Genomic DNA, 20,386 nt, shown 5'->3' with positions numbered 1-20,386 from the left:
GTGGCTTGGCCAAGACTTGAAAAGAGTCTCTCCATTTGTCATTTTGTATATCCTTTTCATGTACACTATTTCAGTTTAACTGCTGTAGCTCTCGTGATTAACATTCTATCTCCTGTGACACAGTAGGATACTAATTGGAATGGCAGGGATATATCTTGTGATGTGCAAATGGAATGAGTGATGTGTAATGATCAGTGGTTGAACTGTTCAACATCCTAAGGGAAACTGGGTAAGAGCAGGGTATGTTACATTTTGGAGGACATCTGAGAGATTCAACTCCATTTACATTGCTATTTCTAATTACCTTTATCTCTCCAATTGTGGTTTTAAAGGTCCGCTGAAGAGCAATTTGAAGAAGCCCATTTAAAATCTTGCTGAATATTTAAAGTGGAAATTTCATTGTCAGCAAATTTCTCAGGCTAGCATAAAAACAGAATGAACTTTACAAGACTGAAATTTCAGGTGGGAGGGAGCTTAATTAGAAGAACTGCCTATCTCCTCTCTTCTAAAACTAGAAGAATAACTATGGCCTGAGAGAATTAGGAAATTGGAATTTATAGTTAGCAGTGTGATATTATAAGCAGCCCTTATTTTTCTCCATCTTCTGTGTGTCTTTATCCAGAAGCTCATTTTCTTTAATACTATGCATGAAATATTCTTTCCACTTCTCAAAGAACTGTTCTTACAGGAATGGTTTAAATTTAGTTATGGGCTAAGTGAGGAGAGTGGGAGTCATGAGGTAAAGATTCTTTGTGACTTTTCTGATAGCAGTAAGACTTTGGCTCAGTGTAATTTTTGTGTTACTTACTACTCACTATTTATATTAGCTGACTGACTCACCCAAATGTATTAATATTAAATGAAATGCAACTAAAATTCTTTTAAATTTTTATTTAAAAATTCTTTTTTTTAGCTCAGTGCTTTTTTTTCTTGTTGTTAGTGGTTAAAACAGTGGAGAAAAAAAGGCTTACTTTAAATTACTATCTACCATACAGATAATACCTTGTAATATACACATGTAATACATAATGTATATAATATTAGCATAATATTACCTAACTCACCCAAATGTATTAATATTAAATGAAATGCACCTAAAATTCTTTTAAATTTTTAATTAAAATGTTTTTTACCTCAGTGCTTTTTTTGTTGTTGTTGTTAGTGGTTAAAAGAGTGGAGAAAAAAAGGCTCACTTTAAATTACTATCACCATGCAGATAATACATTGTAATATACACATGTAATACATAATGTATATAATATTAGCATAATAATGTATATAAGATTAGCATAATATTACCTATTTGTAAGTTGTTTGACTTGTCTTTACAAGTCATAGTGTTTCCTCATGTTGTCAGGATTTGGGGGGCTTTAGGAAAATGAATTTTAATTTCAGCCTAAGCAGAACACGGTGAAGTCAGTTGATTGTAAAGAAAAATTTATACATTTCAAAGGCACATATATGATTTTAGATTGTTATTTAAAAGTATTTTATTGTAAAATCTGGATGTTATTTTGGTGTAATCTTTTTTTTTTTTTTTTTTTTGGCATGTTTTGCAGCTCACTATAGTGCTGGGCATGTAACAGATGATCCATAAATGTTGATTGTTTTTTATTATCCATTTCTTATTTGTAATTCCTTTGGGGTATTATTTTTACACTAAAATATGTTGACAGCATCTTGAAGCATTTCTTAATAGTCATTCCTCATTGCTTATTATTATAGCCAAGTATTCATATTTCTCTTGCTGAGAGTGTTTGGTTTTCTTCTTCCCAAATAGTTTTCTAATTGTTGGCATACATTTTACATTAACCAGTTCATAAAATCTTGCCTATTTCTTTGGGAGAAAACAAAAGAATTCAGTCAGTATTCTAAACATCTGTGAGATAAGAAAAGGGACAAAAATGATCTTATACCATTTGTTGTACCATTTTAAATTGTGATAATTTTTCATTACTCTAAATTTGTGAAAAAAGATGTATATTAATTAAGTTCTTGGGTTTATTGAGTAGATATTAAGACAACAAATAGTAATTGGAAGGCTGGGAGCAAGATCACCTGCTTCTGAGGTGGCTCTCAATTCAAAACACAGAACTTGAGAAAAAGCATTAGAATACAATTTTATGTATCCCTTCTTTCATTTATGTATTTATTTGTTCAACAAATATTTGTCTGAATGAAGTACATGCTAAACAGTGTCACAGATACCAAAGACACCGTGGTGCATACGGCAAGATCTCAATCTCTGTGTTGTCCATGGGGCTTCCATTGTAGTGGAGGAAGTAGACACTATTTTTATTGTAATTAAGTGCTATGAAGAAGAAGCGTACTAAAGGGGTTTTATTGTAATCAAGTGCTATGAAGAAGAAGCATATTGAAGAGAGTGACTAGGCATCCCACTGACTTGACTCCTCTGTTCAACATGTCCAAAATTGAACTCATCCTTTTACCTCTAAAGTCTTTGTGAATTTTCTAACTTGATTGATGCCCCATTTTTCACTCTATTCACCCAGGTTAGAAAGCGGGGATTCATCTTTGCCTTCTTTCTTATCCCACACTTTCAATCAATCCTGAAGTTGTACCATTTTTCTCTGTAGTATTTTTTTTTTTTTTTCACTTCATCAGTTTCTGGCCCTCATCTGTGTCTGGTTTAGTGCAGCACTCACTAACTGCCTAACTGGCATCCCTGCTTCTAGTCTGGACTTCTTCAGATCCATCAACCATGAACCATTAGTATGATGTCTTACGTGCTGAAAATGAAAATCTGCTTAACTCTGTCCTTGGTGCTCTTCTGCTTAAAGTACCTAACTCCTTTGTGTGTCATCGCAGTTTCTCTGTGATCCCGACCCTGCCTACCTCTGTAGCTTCACTTTTGCCACTCCCTGCTCACGTTTTACACCACAGCAATAATGAATGTTTGCATTTCCCCACCTATACCACACGGCTTTTCTCTCTCTTTTTTTGAGACAGAGTCTTGCTCTGTCGCCCAGGCTGGAGTGCAGTGGTGCGATCTTGGCTCACCACAGCCTCTGCCTCCCGGGTTCAAGTCATTCTCCCGCCTCAGCCTCCTGAGTAGCTTAGATTACAGGTGTGCACCACCATGCCCAGCTAACTTGTATTTTTAATAGAGACCGGAGTTTCACCATGTTGGCCAGGCTGGTCTCGAACTCCTGACCTCACGTGATCCACCTGCCTTGGCCTCCCAAAGTGTTGGGATTACAGACATGAGCCACCACGCCCAACCCACACTGCTTCTCATATATTTCCTTTTATCATGGTATCCCTTTGCCATTTATTTCCCCTGACCCCACATTGCCTGAATAGTGGTTGCTTATCTCTTCAGACTAGGCTCATTGTTTCTTCCATGCACTCACCCTGTTAGACTGGCTTAGGAAGCCCACCTCAGTGCTCCCCTGTTACAGTTTGTCTTGTTTTTTACCACATTGTTTTATAATGTTCTGTATTTGTGTACATGGTTCTCCTTAAATTGTGAAGTCCTTAAGGGCAGAAGTGAGTTTTACAGATCTTCATCTTCCTGATGATGCACGTAGAGGGCATTCAGTGAATGCTTGTTCAATTAGTGACCTTGAAAGTCTTGAAAAAGGCGGGGCATGGTGGCTCACGCCTGTAATCCCAGCACTTTGGGAGGCTGAGGGGGTGGGTCATGAGGTCAGGAGATTGAGACCATCCTGGCTAACACGGTGAAACCCCATCTCTACTAAAAATACAAAAAAATTAGCTGGGCATGGTGGCGGGCGCCTGTAGTCCCCGCTACTCGGGAGGCTGAGGCAGGAGAATGGCGTGAACCCGGGAGGCGGAGCTTGCAGTGAGCTGAGATTGTGCCACTGCACTCCAGCCTGGGCGACAGAGTGAGACTCTGTCTCAAAAAAAAAAAAAAAAAAGTCTTGAAAAAAAATTGAGATCTCAAATGAAAAAACAGACAAAACTTGAAAGTAATTTATTATGAAAAGTAAAACATTAGTCACCGTCAGCGCTTGTTCATGAAACTCTTAATTCATGGACAATTCAAGCATAGACCACAGTTCAGGTTACTAGGACTGTATTAGTGAAATTTTACTCAAAATAATCAAACATTTTGGAGGTGTTTTTGGTGGGGAGGGGGATGGAGGTGGTAGAAATACCATGTTCCCAAGCCAGTTTTCTTTTTCCCTTCATCATGGTCCCTTGGGGAGGAAAACAGCATCTTTTCAGATAGGCTCCTCTACTCTTGCCTTTGGTGTCCTCCGCGCTGTGGTGTCCAAGGCCCTTTTCTCTCACTGTGCCAGTTCTTCCTGGGCAATTTTATCCTCTTCTTGGTTTAAATGCTTATGACTCTCATATCTCTGTCTTGAGCATCAGACTTGTATGTCCACCTACCTATTGGATGGGTCTGTTTGTAAATCCTAAAAAAAGGCATGTCATACTCAACCTATCCCAAGCAGGAGTCGTTATTTCTCACTCATGTCTGTTAGCTTCCCTGTCTCAACGAAGGACACTGTTGTCCACTGAGTTGTGGAGGCCAGAATTCTCAGTGTCATTTTTCACTCCTGGAGCTCTTCATTCCCTGCATCCTGAGGGTTCTGTCATCTACGTATAGGTCAGATTCATCCACTTTTCTCCATGTCCACTGCCACTCTCTTATCCTAGGCCACCATTATGTCTGCTTCTCCAGGTTTCTCCCTTTAAATCATTTTCCAGGCTGCAATAAGAGTGATGTTTCTAAACCATGCTAATGTCATTCCCCTATGTAAAAAGCTTTTAAGTGTTTAGTTGGTAGGGATAATCTTTGAGATTTTTTAAACATGGTTTACAAGGTGGTTGCCACTATATTATGTTCAGCTTCTTTCAACTTTTTTTTCCCTTAAATGTGCCTTCTTGTTTTCTAGCCTTCGCCAACCAGTTTTTCATTACAGAATTCTCTGTCCCACCCCCTTCATCTGGTTAACTGTTCATTATCATTCAACCATTGGTTTAGGTATTATATCCTCCAGGGTCCTTGCCTGTCATTCTAATTTATTTTGCCCTAGAATCTTGTACTGCTGATATGTCATAGCATTTTGCTATATTGTAATTGCTTGACTCTCCCATGGGATTGTAAGTTGTGTGAGGGCCAGGACTGTCTGTGTCTTGTCATGAATGGAACTCCAGTGCCTAACATGGATCATGGAACATGGCACAATGTCAGTACTTTCTGTTGAATGAGTGACTTATTTAGCATTTTAGCCATTTATTGTTATTGTTTATCCCTTTGAAATTCATTTCCTAGAAAAAAGCTCACGTTCTGATTTGTGGATGAGTTTAGAGTAGAACTTCAATTCAAAAGAGTTCCTTCACTTTAAGGAGAAAGAGATAGCTAATAAGAAAATAGGCTTAGCAGGATTAGTTTATGAAGCAGCTATTTTGTCCTTGTCTCATATGTCTGTGCACCTGTTGGAAATTGTTATTGAGAATTCCTATTTCAAGATATTAGCTGTTCAGTTTTGTCTAATATGTACTTTATTTCCTCATATATAAAAATGGAATATTTATGTTGGTTAAGAGCTTGGAGTCTGAAGTAAGAGTTCAGTATGTCTGCATCCTAGCTATGGTTTTTACTTGTTCTCTGAACTTGGCCAAGATACAAAACTTTTCTGAGCCTCAGTTTCTACCTTTATAAAATGAGGATATTGATAGTACCCCATGCCTATAGTGATGGTGTGAGGATTCAAGGAAATAATGGATGCAAAGCTTTTAGTGCGGTGCCTGGAACATACAAAGAACTCCGTAAGTTGTCTGTGATCTTTCTAATTTTTAAGTGATTTCAGTATCTCAGTTGAAAGGGAAGGCTGCGGAAAACTATCAGTTAGAAACTGATATAAGATTATAGTTTACAACTATAAGGTTGTAAAACTATCAGTTAGAAAATTCAGTGTATCAAAGCAACCAATTCCTTGAGTTTCTAGTTAACTAAAATATAAATAAAATTTTCACCATGAGTTATACCTTGTTAATGCTTTTCCCAAGAATACCAGTTTCCAACTTTGAATGCAAGATAGAATCATTTCTGAATAAGTGTCCTCCAAGAGTGAGAGGTGTATTTTGAATGTGGCTGTTATTTTTCTAGTTAAAACAGGAATGTAGAGTGCAGGAAAATTAGCTTTCTGTTCTCTACAAATGTTGCTTTTATCTTCTTCAGTAGTTTAAGGAACTTTAAAATTAGTATCTTAATAAAATAGATTGTATCTTGGTAGAAAATATGAGTGCACATGCCAAAAATGGTGTGTGTGTGTGTGTGTGTGTGTGTGTGTGTGTGTGTGTATAGCCCCTTTTAGCCTCTTTGTGGAGATGCAGTATCCTGAATTTCCTACTCATCTGCTTGTTTTTCTTTGCTGGTTGAGTTCAAAAATTTTTTCCTTTATTGAAATTTTACTAAAGTCTGTAGTACTTGCATACCTAGCACAAGTGCTAGATTTCAGTCCAGTGTGTCTTCAGATTTGCTTCATTTCACATCATCGAATATGGGATGGGACTTCAGGGTAGGACCAGTCTTCTATGTACCTTCTATTTAAAGAGATCAGAGGTTGGACACAGTGGCTCAAGCCTGTAATCCCATCACACTTTGGGAGGCTGCGGTGGGAGGGTCACTTGAGGCCGAGAGTTTAAGACCTGTCTGGGCAAGGAAGCAAGACCCTGTTTCTATGAAAAAATAGAAATTAGCCAGGCACAGTAGCATGTGCCTGTAGTCATAGCTACTTGAGAGGCTGAGACAGGAGGATTGCTTGACCCCAGGAGTTTGAGGCTGCAGTGAGCTGTGATTATGTTACTACTGTACTCTAGCCTGAATGACAGAGTGAGACCCATCTCTTTTAAAAAAAAGTTAAAAAAAAAAAAAAAGAGAGATCAGAAATGTTATATATCCCTTTAGTCAGATACTTACTTTTGTTTTATGGTAAATAACTTATGTTTGTGGTTAGTAACTACAAAGAAAGTAAATATAGTGTTCAGTCTTTCCTTGAAATGTACTTTGAATTAAAATCTGTATTTCTAGTACAAATATGAGTTAAGATAAAATGTTAAAAAGTAAAAGCCAGTGAAATCTTGTATAGTAAGTTCTTTCAATGTTTTTTCCTAGAGCTGACTTTTTTGAAGACGAGGCGATTGAACAGATTTTGAAGTATAACCCTTGGTGGACTGACAAATATTCAAAAATGACGGCCTTTTTGGAAAAGAGTCAGGAACAAGAAAATCATGCTACATTAGGTAAGAAACTCAAATTCGGCTAATTTGTTTCATTTTAAAATCTCACGGTGTACCACGTTTACTGCCTTCCATATTATTAAGCGTATAGTTGTAATTGCCTTATAATGTTAAAATATGAGTTTGAATTGCTTATTTTGGAAATGACTTCTTTGCCCCTGACTGGAAAATGCCGCTAAATAATTAGGCTTATTTGTGTTGGAAAATTCTTCTGAAGTATGGTTTCCTTTAGAATCATTGGAGTTCTTTTATAATTAATTATTTTTTAAAACCTAAATTTAGGGATATTATCACACAGGACATTTGTAGTTTCTCAATAACCTGCTTAAGAGGTATGAACATTCTTTGGTAAGGACATTTGAGTATTAGTAACGGGCGGGGGGGAAGACCCAAGTGGGAAAAGACCTAGATGGACATGTTATTACCAGCTTCTCTAAGTGCAGTGTAGCATTGATATATTAAAACTATACATTAGAAATATAACATTTGCAGACAGATCTAGAAGAGAACACCCATGTTTTCTGTCACACTGATTTGGCTTTTATTTACATATTAAAAATAAAATTTCAATGTTTAAATGGAAAGAATACACATATATGTACATTCTGAAGAGTATTAAATGGAATATAGACTCTTCCCACCCCAAGTTCTTCTTCCCGGAAGTAATCACTATTAGCAATTTTGGGGATATTTTAAAAATATATATTCCCACATCTAAACAGTTGCTTTAAGAAATGTCTACACATAGACTCACGTATACCCGGTTCGTACCTTGTTTTCAACTTGTAGTGTGTGTTGCACATCTTCCATATTAGTATGTAGAGATCTACCTGAAGCTTTTCATGATTACATAGTATCCTGTTGGATATTTTTTTCATGATTGATGGTTATTTGGGCTGTTTACTACTGGTGGACATTTGGGTGACTTCCTGTTTTCTGCAGTTGCAAATAATATATATAGTGGCCTTCTTTGACCACTCATTCTGAAGTAGCTACAGGGTCTCTAATGCATCACAGTTTTTTTATTTTCTGCATATCAATGCAATAGCCTGTTATCTGCTATTTTTTCACTGTCTAGTATAGTGCCTGTTATATAAAGGTACTCAGTAAATATCTATAAATATTGTAATAAATGTTTTTATGGTTAAATTTTATTAAAGTTTAGGTGAGTTCTACCAGATCAAAAAATTGCTACTATAATATTTTAGAAAATAGAGGATTAGCTTTATTGCATAACAGAAGCTCATTATAGTGACTCTTTTTTTTTTTTTTTTTTTTTTTGAGACGGAGTCTCGCTCTGTCGCCCAGGCTGGAGTGCAGTGGCACGATGTCGGCTTACTGCAAGTTCTGCCTCCCGGTTTCACGCCATTCTCCTGCCTCAGCCTCCCAAGTAGCTGGGACTACAGGCACCTGCCACTGCGCCCGGCTAATTTTTTGTGTTTTTACTCGAGACGGGGTTTCACCCTGTTAGCCAGGATGGTCTCGATCTCCTGACCTTGTGATCCGCCAGCCTCGGCCTCCCAAAGTGCTGGGATTACAGGTGTGAGCTCCCGCGCCCGGCCTATAGTGACTCTTGTTATAGATTTATTGTCGTTTTCAACAAATCCTGACTTTTATATTTGAGTTTAAGCAGCTTTCAGAGACTTCTCACATTATGTATATATAGACAAATTTTCAGGTATAGGATTGCTAACACAATATAGATAGTTAATTGTACATGCTAGGTAGATCTGGTCATGAAGTTTGAACAAACTTAAATCATCAAGTGTATCAACTGGTTTGAGTCAGTTTCCCTAATTTTAGCACAGTATTTTAATGAGGTGGTGTGGGAGAAAATTGGTGGTTGCGTAGTTGAGTTCTCTGTCCACCAGGGTGAGCTAGTTGCCCTAAAAATCAAGAGAAGGCGTTCCCTTTGATTTAAATTCTAACTTGCTCTACTTTGATAAACTGTAGCTTGTTCTCAGTCCAGTTTTCTGTGTCAGCAATGCTCTTAGTCTTCTCTGTGTAATTTTAGCAGGAGATCAAGCCACTCAGTCCTTTTAACCACCTGCCCTCCTGACCCTTCATCTGACCCATGACTGATAGCCAGGCTGGTGCATCAGGAACAGTCATAGTCTGCAAAGCCATTATGGTGATTCATTCTAAAAACCACCTTTAAAAATAGCAAGGACATGTGATCTAAGGTAGAAGAACTTGAGCTTTGTGTCGAACAGCGTGTCTCTTCTAATAATACCAAATATAAGATATAAACTAAATGTAGGCTTGGGGTTGGACTTCTTGTTCCACCACATGCTCGCGATATGATCTTGCACCTTTGGGTTGCTGTGGAATGCTGTACCTACCTCAGAGTTGTCCTGAGATTGAATGAAACGATGTATTTAAAATCCTGTAAATGTTAGAAATTATTATTGTAGAGTAAAATCAGTCACAGGAGAGTCAGGAGTTGGATGGTTTCTCTGTGAAATTACAATTTTTATACATTTAGAAAGCTTTAAGGGAAAGTTCCTTGTTAACAAGATTTCTCTCTCATTTGAAAAATCCTGTTTCAAATATTTGGGGCACTCAGAATTGGAGGAATAAATTGAAGTGTGTTGAGCCAGGATAAAATATGGGGGAAAAGAAATAAACCAAGAAATAAACATCACAGTTTTCTGCTGACCTATGGTGCATGCTGCTGTACCTTTTCTCCTCTTCCTCTTTGTTCTTTGCCTCTCTGGCCTTCTTCCTCTTTGTGTCATAGCGTGGGCTGTTGTCTGTTTAACACCTCCTCATCAGGTGTCGCCAGGCAGATACAACAGTGCAGGTGAGGGGTGTACCTTTGATTCATTCTGTATCATAAAATATTAACCTAGATTGCTTTGAATTCCAGATAAGCCTTAGGTGGTGAACTTTGCTCCCTCTTTTTCTCCCTTGGTTGTAATTCTTGTCGTTTTCATCACAGCCCTGAGTTACAACAGGGAGACTTTTCTCCAGCTTTGTAGTGATCCAGATTTTCCTCCCCAAAGGCTTGTAAATGGAAGTGTTAAACGCTGTGCTTCCCCTGAGCTCTGGTTTCATGAGGATGAACTCACCGCATTTCCCATGTTGTCTTTCAGTGGTTAATCTGAAGCTCCAGAGTCTTGGCACGTTATTGCTTGTTATGACACCACATAACATTTATAGTCAATGAACTTCCTAGCAGGGACATCCTGTTTGGCACCAGTGAGCCCTTCAGTGTTTGTAGAGATAACTGTCAGTGTCAACTTTGAAAGTTGTAGCACTGCAGGGCTACCCATTTAGGCTGAAGGTTTGAATGCAGCACAGTTTTTTCTGGTTCTCTTGATCTGGTTCCAGTGAATGTACAATGTAATAGACAGATGTGCGTTACTCTGAGAGCATTGAGATCCTTTGTGATTTAATTGTTGACCCAGATAAGAGGGATGTTTGGGAGGGGGATTTAGAGAGGAAGGGAGGATTTAAAAGTAACAAAATTAGAAAATATTTGGAAGAGAAAAGTGACTACCTTGCAGACATCTTTCATTTTGATAGTCCCTTTGCAGCCTTCAGACATATTGGTGGGGTTTTTGATGTTGGGAGGTGGTCCTTGGCCATTTGCTTCAATGCTAGGGCACCAGTTTCCTCCTCAAATGTATTGAGAGTTCAGCTGACTTTTGTTTCACTGGAGATTATTTTTAAAAGTATAATTAGCCAAAACATTGTGAACTATATAGCAAAGCTGCTTTGTAGTGTAGCTAAGTCATACAAATGCTTGACAAATGTTACTCATGGTGGCAATCATCCAAGCATTGTTGGCACTGCATCTGTAGTTATTTCCAGTACTGCTGCTAGGTTAGACTTGATTGTGTGCAAACTTCCCCCAAGTTCCCCTTTGGGTGATATGATTTACAGCTCTAATAAAAAAGGCCTTAGGGAGCTCAGACTTTTGGTTTCTCTAGTGATTTCCTGGTTTGTTGTTATTGTTATTTATCATCTCTGATTTCTTTGCTTGAATTTCAGAATTTAAATGCATTTGTGTGTTATTAATGAAGTAGGCCACAGTGGAACTTGTAAATGCTCAGTAAAAGGTGGAAGTGTTTTAGGGAAAGTCTAGCAGCTCCTAGTATCCAAGAATTCAGAAGAATAATTCAAGTAGGTTTTTCTTCTGTGCACAGTTATTGAAAATGACTAATGTAGAAATAGTTACATGTGGATAATGTAACGTCAGAACCTACATTGCCTAGGTCAACTTTTATAAATGGTTAAACGTCGATAGGTATGATTACTTAAAAATGAAGGCATAAATATGTAGTGAGTTGACATGTTGCTAAATAGTTTCTGGGCATGCTTACTTTGTGATTGAGAATTATGTGGGAGCAGGGGTCTTTATTAGTCAACTAGGATATAAAGACTTTTCTCTAGTCAGAGATCATGAACACCTGGCATTTTCCCATTAGCTAAATTAATGAACATCTCAAAAACCATACCTAAGGGAATACTGTCTCTAACCTTCTTGCTAAATACAAGGAGTCATAAAATATTTTGTCAGGTATGCTTTCTTCCTGCAGTGAGTATATTCCTTCATGCCATTTCCTTAAATCAAATTGCTTAAAATGAACTGAGAGCTTTTGTTTAAATTAAGGAACTTCAGATGTGTCCTCCAATGAGGCAGTCAACACTCAGTTTATCTGTCTTATTAATTAAATCCAGTAAATTTTAAATTAAATACAGTTGACCCTTGAACAAAACATGTTTGAAATGCATAGGTCTGCTTATATGGGGATTTTCTTTTGCCTCTGCCACCCCTGAGATAGCAAAACCAACCCTTCCTCTTCCTCTTATTCCTCAGCCTACTCAATATGAAGACCAGGATGAGGACCTTTGTTTATGATGCTGTACCTCCACTTAATGGATAATAAATTTAATCTTAAAGAGACTTCATGTACAATTCAAGGATTGGGGAAACCTTAACTAAAGCTATAAATCCAGAATCTTGTCTTAAAAAAAATGGACATATTGACTACATGAAAAATAAGTGTTTCAATGGCAAAAGGTACCATAAACAAAGTCAGTAGAGATATGGTAGCTTTGGAAAGATGATTAGGGTTTATATCTATAATATACAGGATTCTTAATTTGACAAGACAAGCCATCCAATAGAAAAAAACTGGACAAAACACATTCGAATGGGTCACTCATAAGAGTGCAAATCCAGATTGCCTACAAACCAAGGAACTAGTGCTTAAAGTTGAGCAATTGGAGAAATACTAAGTGAAATAACAATGATAAGTCACTGTTTTAGTTTTCTCTTGCTGCATAACAAATTATCACAAGCTTCACACAGTGTACGTTCATGATCTCAGTTTCCGTGAGTCAGAAGTTGGGCCAGGCTTAGCTGGGTCCACTGTGTAAGGTCTTGCAAGGCTGTAGCCAAAGATATCCATCATATTTTTTTAAAAAACAGATGTTGGAGGCTGTGTTCTTTCCTGGAGCTCAAGGTCTTCTTCCAATCTCACATGATTGTTGGCAGAATTTAGTTCCTTGCAGATATAGAACTGAGGCCCCTACTTTGTTGCTGGCTGTTAGCTGGGGGCCACTCTTAGATCTTAGAGGCCTCTACAGGTCCCTGCCACATAGCCTTCTCACAGGCTCTCTCACTTCACCATGTGACATCTTATTTCTTCAAAACTAGCAGGCGAGTCCCTGGCTTTGGTCTGCTAATAATGGAATATAATCATGGAAATGACTGTCCCATTGCCTTGGTCGTATTCTGTTGGACAGAAGCAGGTCACAAGCTCCATCCCCACATAATGATATGACTCATTGGAAGTCATCTTAGAATTCTGCCTACTATACTCAATTTATTAACCTGGAAATGATTGTAACAAAGCTATTACATTTCTTGCCAGGGGGAGGTGGGAGGTATGTGTAGGAAGAGGAACTTCTATTCATGACTGTGAGAAAGGAGAGTTATTGTAGCCTTTAAGTAAAGTATCTTTCTAAAACAGATACTTTTTTAACCCAGTCAATACAGTCTCGAGAGTCTACTTTATGGAAATAAAGCCTCTAATATCCAAGGACATAGGATAAGGATATTTATTGCAGCATTATTAGCAGTGGCAGAAAACTAGAAGCAAAGTGAGTGCCCATCAGTAGGGGGAGTGATTGGACAGAGCATGGTACATTTTGGAATATTATACTCCTTTACAAAAATTAGTTACACACCAGTTTACTTTTAGGGATTTGCCAGAGGTATTGTTGAGTGAGAAGGGCTAGATGGAGAAAAATGACCTAGTTATTTGGGTTGAGGGAGGGTGTAGGAAGTATAAACTCCCTAGTAGGTATGCTTGTGTGTCTGTATATGATTACATGTCTAGAGAAAACTATGGAATGATATATACAAAATTTTCAGTGTGTGAGAGGCTGTTGACGAATATTCAGGAGGCGAGAAGGTGCCAAGCAGAAGAAGAAAAGCAAAAAGGAACTGTGTTGTAAAGAAACAATCTTTTCCCACAAGTCTAACGTATGTGATGTGGTCATATGTAAAACTTGATTTATATGGTAAACAATATGAGATTTTAATGGATTAATTTGAATTGAAATTTAATCTAATTAAATTAAATTTAAATTTAACAATTTTAATTGATTAATGTCTGGGAGTATTCCTATTTCTTGGTATAGAACTTTCAAAATGGATAATGAATATTTTCAGTGTGCTTTATTTAGCACTTTCTGTTGTCAAAATGTATTATCTTAATTTTAAAGACAGTAACTGGCATTCAGACGCCTTAAGTACAGAACAGTGTAGCAAAAAAGGGAGGGTCGGGAATTAAGGAATAGGTATTATTTAGAAAAATCTTCTTTATTCAGCCCTATTAGGATTTGAGCAGACTCATAGCTCTTACTAAAACTGTGAAGTCTACTTAAGTTATTTATATATCCATAGTTAAGTAGAAAGAACTTTTATTTCAGTTTCTATAATCAAAGTTCTAATTTTGACAAATCTTCCACATTGGGAGTTTTACAAAACTGAATGAAACATCTAGTTTTTAAATGCGTTTTCTTCTAGTGTCTTTTTCTGAAGAAGAGAAATATCAGCTACGAAAATTTGTCAATAAATCTTATCTGCTGGACAAGAGAGCCTGTCGTCAAGTGTGCTACAGTTTGATTGATATCCTTCTGGCATATTGCTATGAAACCCGTGTCACTGAAGGAGAGAAGAATGTAAGTGCATGTATGTGTGCATGTTGCCATAGATGACTGTGCTGAGTAAACTGCATTAAAGCATCAGTCTTTCTTGTCTAGAGTAGAACTGGTGGTGATTAGTTATTCAGGGGATGCCCCCAGCAGAGTTGCATGTGTGTGGTGGTGGTGATGGGTACCCACATGCAATCATACATTACTTAGTTGGTCTTTTTCACTTTTCTCTTGGCATTAGTCTCTGCAAAAATAGCAGAGTAGGGAAGTTTAAGGGAGTGAAACTGAGAGTAGAGAGGAAGGCTACTCTGAGCTCTCATCTCTTTTAGGCCAGAGAAGTGCTCTGTCACATGACACTTCACATTGGCAAGGGGGTAAACTGCCATACCCATTTATATTCTTTCTCTCAGCCAGAAGTCAGCAGATGCAAAATATGGCATTTTACAAAATAGAGAAATCTTAGTATTTACCTGCAAGTGTCCCTCAATTCATAGAGTACGTGTACTCTGAAAAATTATATGTAAATCAGATTTTTTAAAACCTGAATTATATCTTTTTTTGCTATTTAAAGGGATCATATTATAAAAGTAAATCCTTTTGTAAATTATTTCTTCATCTTTTAAAAAATAATATAGACTTTGTTGTATCTCTTCTTAAACCATATTTGATTTTGTAAATGAAGAGCTAAACTTCCTTTTCACCTGTACCATTGATTGTATATTTAAAAAGGCTGGAAACCAAAAAAAACAGCCTTTCTAGTTAGTGTGGCCCTGCAGCTGTTTATAATTGTCCTTGCTCAAAAGGTTATTTTTGATCTGAGCATAGCTTTCCTTTTTTGAATTACACAAATAATTCACATATGAAGGAAAATATACACATGAAGAAAATAATTAAGATTTTCTGTAATTTCAGTCATCAGAAATATAACCGCTGTTACATGGCGATGTATCTATTTCCAATCTTCTTTCAGTGTGCGCGTGTGTCCATATTGTGTGTATTTACCTTAGGTCCTAACGTGTATACTATTTAACCTGCTTTTTTCACTTGACATTATAGCACTAGGATGGTATTAGAGTTAGGATTTTCTATGTACCAATTTTTTTTGTTGTCATGATTCTGAAAATTTCTAGGGTGACTCTTGACGTTTGTGTCTGACTCCAAGATGACTATTAATTTAGTGTGTTAAGGGCATAATATATCTGAAAATACTTCTTGTTTTCACTTATCTTTTAAAGATACTGTAATTGGAGAAAATGTTTTCTTTGACCAAAAAATGCTTCATATTAAATCTTGAAAAGATGAGTGTTTAGGTATATTTGAAAAAATTTACCATTTTTAATTCTTTTATTTGTGTATTTGAAATCATGAAGTCTTACAACTTGAGACCTTCTCTAGCATTTACTTATTCTCACCAGCATTCTCTGAAAGATCAAATTTTCTAGCAGCTTCTTAAGTGCCACAGTTAATACTTCAACATTATCTTTGATTCCTTTGATAGATTATTTATGGATTGTTTGGGAGGCATGTAACTTAGTGGAAAAAGGACAGAAATTGAGCAGGGATTACTTTGCTTTAACTTTTAGTTTCAAAACCCCTGGTTATTTGCTCTTGTGTTCTGGTACTCTTATCAGTAGAAAAGTTTTATTTTCGAAAATCCCAAGGAGAGTAAACAGAAACTTCCCACTGGTAGTCTCTGTATCAGCAAAATAATTATTTTTCTATAGTCGTGAACACTTCTTAGTTCTCATATGTCAGTGATCCTCAGACACTGGTTGAATAAATGGATTTGTTTGGTCTATTTAAATGACTTCACCTCTAATGTGATGGTATTCTTTTCTCCAAAACAAATAAAGGTTGAATCTGCATGGAATATCAGGAAACTGAGTCCAACACTATGCTGGTTTGAGGTATGATTTCCAGTTGCAATGGTTTAGAGTTTGTTGTTCAGGAAGTTATTTTTGTTGTTTTTACATCATTTGGTGTAATTCAAGCAATTCCTTGAATTTTTAAAAGTAGAAGCTCTATTGTACAAGTATGTTTTCCATCTTTTTAATAAAATTCTGATAATGAACCAGGTAGAGTATTCTGGAAGCTGGGGGAGGGAAACACACTTTGGAGAGAGGGTGGAGACATGGTTTGTTGGGAAAGAATGTGGGGGCAGAGTGAGAGGTGTGTTTGTAAGTTGGCATGTACTGGAGCCTGAAACTCAGAGATGGAAGCAAACCTAGGTGATAAGTGACTGTCAGGGTCTATGCTAAGAACACACACACACACACACACACACACACGAAAAATAATGTTTTTTATATCTTTTTTATATATATGTGTATATGTAAAAAAACTTCACCTGTTCTCAGTATGTCTGTGAGGTAAGTATTGCAGGTTTTACAGGTGAGGAAACTTAGATCATATAGCTTAAATCTCTTATCTTAGGTCCTACAATTCAAATGTAGTCTGGTTACATTTGATAACTCTTTTAGTATAGTAGTAATGTTTCTGTTTTCTGAAAAATAGTTGTGCAGGTCTCACCAAAAATACCAAAGATAATATCTTTAAATTTGTGAGTTTTTAACAAACTTGTGCATCAAAACAGTAATTAAAAGCAGAAACTTTAAAAAAGTATCGAGATTATATCATCAGTTAAAACAACCAGTATTTTTTAAGTTGTAAAATCAAGGTTGTTTCATTGACGTCACTTTGTTGAAATAATAGGTAAGATGTAAACAGGAACTGAAACACTTACTTCATATAGAATCTTACTACTCCAAAAATGATTCAAGGACCAACAACCTGACCAGCAGCTTCAGCTGGGAGCTCATTAGAAAGACAGAATTTCAGTCCCACCTCACACTCACTGAATCAGAACCAGGATTTGTAGCAAGATCTCTAGGGAGTTTGTATGCATATTGAAGACGAAAAGTGCTGCTCTCTAGGCTTCATTGGAGTTCCTCATGTTGCCATGATCAGCATATAATAGAGGAATCGGTTTCTGTGTTAGCATTTATTAATATGTTGAAAGTAGTTGGTGACTGGATAATTTTGTAGTATAGTTATTAAAAATCTACGTGAAAATTCACCTATTTATGATTTTTAAGTTCCTAATTCTCTTTAAATTATGTCAAATACTAAGTGTTCTTAATCAGATTTCTCATAGTTTTAAGGATTAATGTACATGTAAATTATCTTTCTCCCTTGGTTTTAATTTTAAATTTTACATATGGTTTACATTTTTTATACTTTGTTTATCAAAAAACAATTTTGTGGAAATTTTCTTTTGTCTAGTGTTTTTATAAGTTTTGAATTGCTAATGTTATCAGTTTGATACCGTTCAAGATACAACAACTTTTTTCCTAGAAATCAGTTTGATAAGCAAAAGCAAATTACTCAAGTAAATGTCTTGTATTACCCATGTCCAGTGCAAAAAAAAAAAAAAAAAGAAAAAGAGGAGAGGAAACTGAACATACTTTACTAAAGAGTTCTGTGTATTTTTTTTTTTTTTTTGAGACGGTGTCTTGCTCTGTCACCTAGGCTGGAGTGCAGTGGCGCGATCTTGGCTCACTGCAAGCTCCGCCTCCTGGGTTCACGCCATTCTCCTGCCTTAGCTTCCCGAGTAGCTGGGACTACAGGCACCTGCCACCACGCCCGGCTAATTTTGTATTTTTAGTAGAGACGGGGTTTCATCATGTTAGCCAGGATGGTCTCGTTCTCCGGCCTTGTGGTCCGCCCGTCGGCCTCCCAAATTGCTGAGATCACAGGCATGAGCCACCGCGCCCGGCCTTTTTTTTTTTTTTTTTTTTTTGAGATGGAGTCTCACTCTATTGTCCAGGCTGGAGTGCAGTAGCGCAATCTTGACTCACTGCAGCCTCTGCCTCCCAGGATCGAGCTATTCTCTGCTTCACCCTCTTGAGTAGCTGGGATTACAGGTGCCTGTCGCCACACCTGGCTAATTTTTGTATTTTTAATAGAGACGGGGTTTTGCCACGTTGGCCAGGGAGGTCTCGAACTCCTGACCTCAGGTGATCCACCCGCCTGGAGTCCCAAAGTGCTTTACAGGCATGAGCCACCACTCCCGGTGAGTTCTACATTTTTGATCTGTGCCATCTTGAATAGCCTTAGCTGACAAAAACATGAAATGTAAATTATATTAAAATGTCCTTTATGTGCATCTGTATTTTGTTAATGCCATGTGTTTTAGATTCTTATTTGTAATCTTTAGGACTTTATTTAAAAGCTTTCTTGTGACATTTGTGATGTATTGATAGTGTGAGAAATTACAAAAACTAAGATTCTGTTTTATTGTAAAGTATACAAAAAGAATCTTATTTCATGGTTTTATGTTTCTCTTCTACTTGGCTTCACAATGATCCGAACTTGCAGCTTTTAAATGAGAAAAGCTTCCTATTTCATTGTGTACTTTTGTTTGTGTAACATTTTGTGGAAATGACTGCTTATTAAAATGACACTTCACAGACTTGGACTAACGTTCATGATATCATGGTGTCTTTTGGAAGAAGGGTGTTGTGTTACCCACTCTATCGCCATTTCAAGCTGGTGATGAAGGCCTACAGGGACACTATAAAGATATTGCAACTGGGTAAGATATTATTGTACTTGCAAATTTGGGAGGGAAAAAGTTGTAAGTTTTTAGTCTGTGAAGATATAATAATGATTTTTGCTTTTTTTCTATATATAAATAAGTAATGAAAAATGAATCCAACCACTTTTAAAGTATAAAATTCCTGTGTATAAGATATATGTAGGTAAGTAATTGCATAGAGGCATAATAAAGACTCTTTTCCGAGAGGAGTAAGGAAGGTAAACAGAAGGCACACACAGTATTGCAAACCGTTTTACATTATAATAGCTTGCATCATTCAGTATTTCTTGGCTGCCTATAATCTTCTAGGCTCTATGGTGGGACTGTGGGTCTAATAATAAAGAAGGCAGAAAAGTTCCCTGCTCTGTTGAAGTTTACAGTTTTGTCAGACAGATGATGGGTAAGTTAGCAATTCCAAAGAGAGAGTGAAAAGTACTCTGCTGGGAGAAGTCCAGGGATCGTTTAGGAGGGGACATGTAACCTAGATTCGGCATGTCAAGAAAGATTTTCCAACAAAAAGCTCAGCTACTCTGAGCACTTTTGACTTGCTAAATTCAACCTGAAAAGACAAACACTCGTTAGCTTTAAGGATGTGGAAAATTCTGGGCTCTGAAACAAATTCCAAAGTGCCCATAGTATCATCATTAGAATAAGTATATAATTTCCAAGATAATGACTTTGAAGGGGGCAACATCCATTTGTATGTATTAGTTCTGGCACATTTATTTAAAAGTCACTTTTAGTACTTTATGGTCATTTCTTATATTCTCCCCCTGGGGAGACTCATCATTCCTTTGCCCTTAGATAAAAGTGTTTCTGGGAGCTTGGTTTTCAGACTTCAGAATAAGAAGGGGAAAGAAAGGAAGTTCTTCCTTCTACCTCCAGGTGACTTCACTGGCCTAAAGAAGAGAATCGCATCTCAAATGTTTTGTCTCACCTGGAAGTGTACTTCGCTTTCTGTGTAACCTGTAGTCTTCTTGCCCTGGTGGTGGGGATGGGGGAAGAAAATCATGTTTGAAGTAGATTATTTTAAAGTAGACAGTAATTGTAAAAATGAATCATGGTTAGATGAAAGATGCCTTTTTATTCATCCAGTTGGTTTAGACTAGCTGTATTTTATTTTGAAGGATTGTTGATTATAGGATGAAAGAGCTATCATTGAGAAATCTATCTTCTTTAACTTAACAGTGGGAAACAAACTGCTTTGTTTTTTCATGTGTTATTTCTTCTTGCCTTCCATCTAAGATATTTTTTGAATTGCTAAAAGTACCTTGGAAAATCAATCTACTATAAATGACTGTGTGAGCCTCAGTTACACGTCACAATTCATTTCTTTTTTAAGTCATGCTAGATTATCTGGGCATTATTCATGGACTTAAA

General features: G+C 36.9%; 1 protein-coding gene across 3 annotated transcripts in view; it reads left to right on the top strand.

The window, feature by feature from the left end:
- SHQ1 (SHQ1, H/ACA ribonucleoprotein assembly factor) overlaps positions 1 to 20,386 on the top strand; it is a 99,575-nt gene that overhangs the window by 17,101 nt on the left and 62,088 nt on the right. For all 3 annotated transcript variants that reach the window (XM_001141951.8, XM_063806013.1, XM_009445863.5), the window contains 4 exons: positions 7,112 to 7,239; positions 14,282 to 14,436; positions 16,263 to 16,316; positions 18,880 to 19,003. In XM_001141951.8, coding sequence (XP_001141951.2) covers positions 7,112 to 7,239; positions 14,282 to 14,436; positions 16,263 to 16,316; positions 18,880 to 19,003 — 461 coding nt within the window. The remainder of the gene's footprint in view (positions 1 to 7,111; positions 7,240 to 14,281; positions 14,437 to 16,262; positions 16,317 to 18,879; positions 19,004 to 20,386) is intronic.

The sequence above is a fragment of the Pan troglodytes genome, chromosome 2, assembly GCF_028858775.2.
Source record: "Pan troglodytes isolate AG18354 chromosome 2, NHGRI_mPanTro3-v2.0_pri, whole genome shotgun sequence".
NCBI lineage: Eukaryota > Metazoa > Chordata > Mammalia > Primates > Hominidae > Pan > Pan troglodytes.
This window is presented reverse-complemented; position numbering and strand designations above follow the sequence as displayed.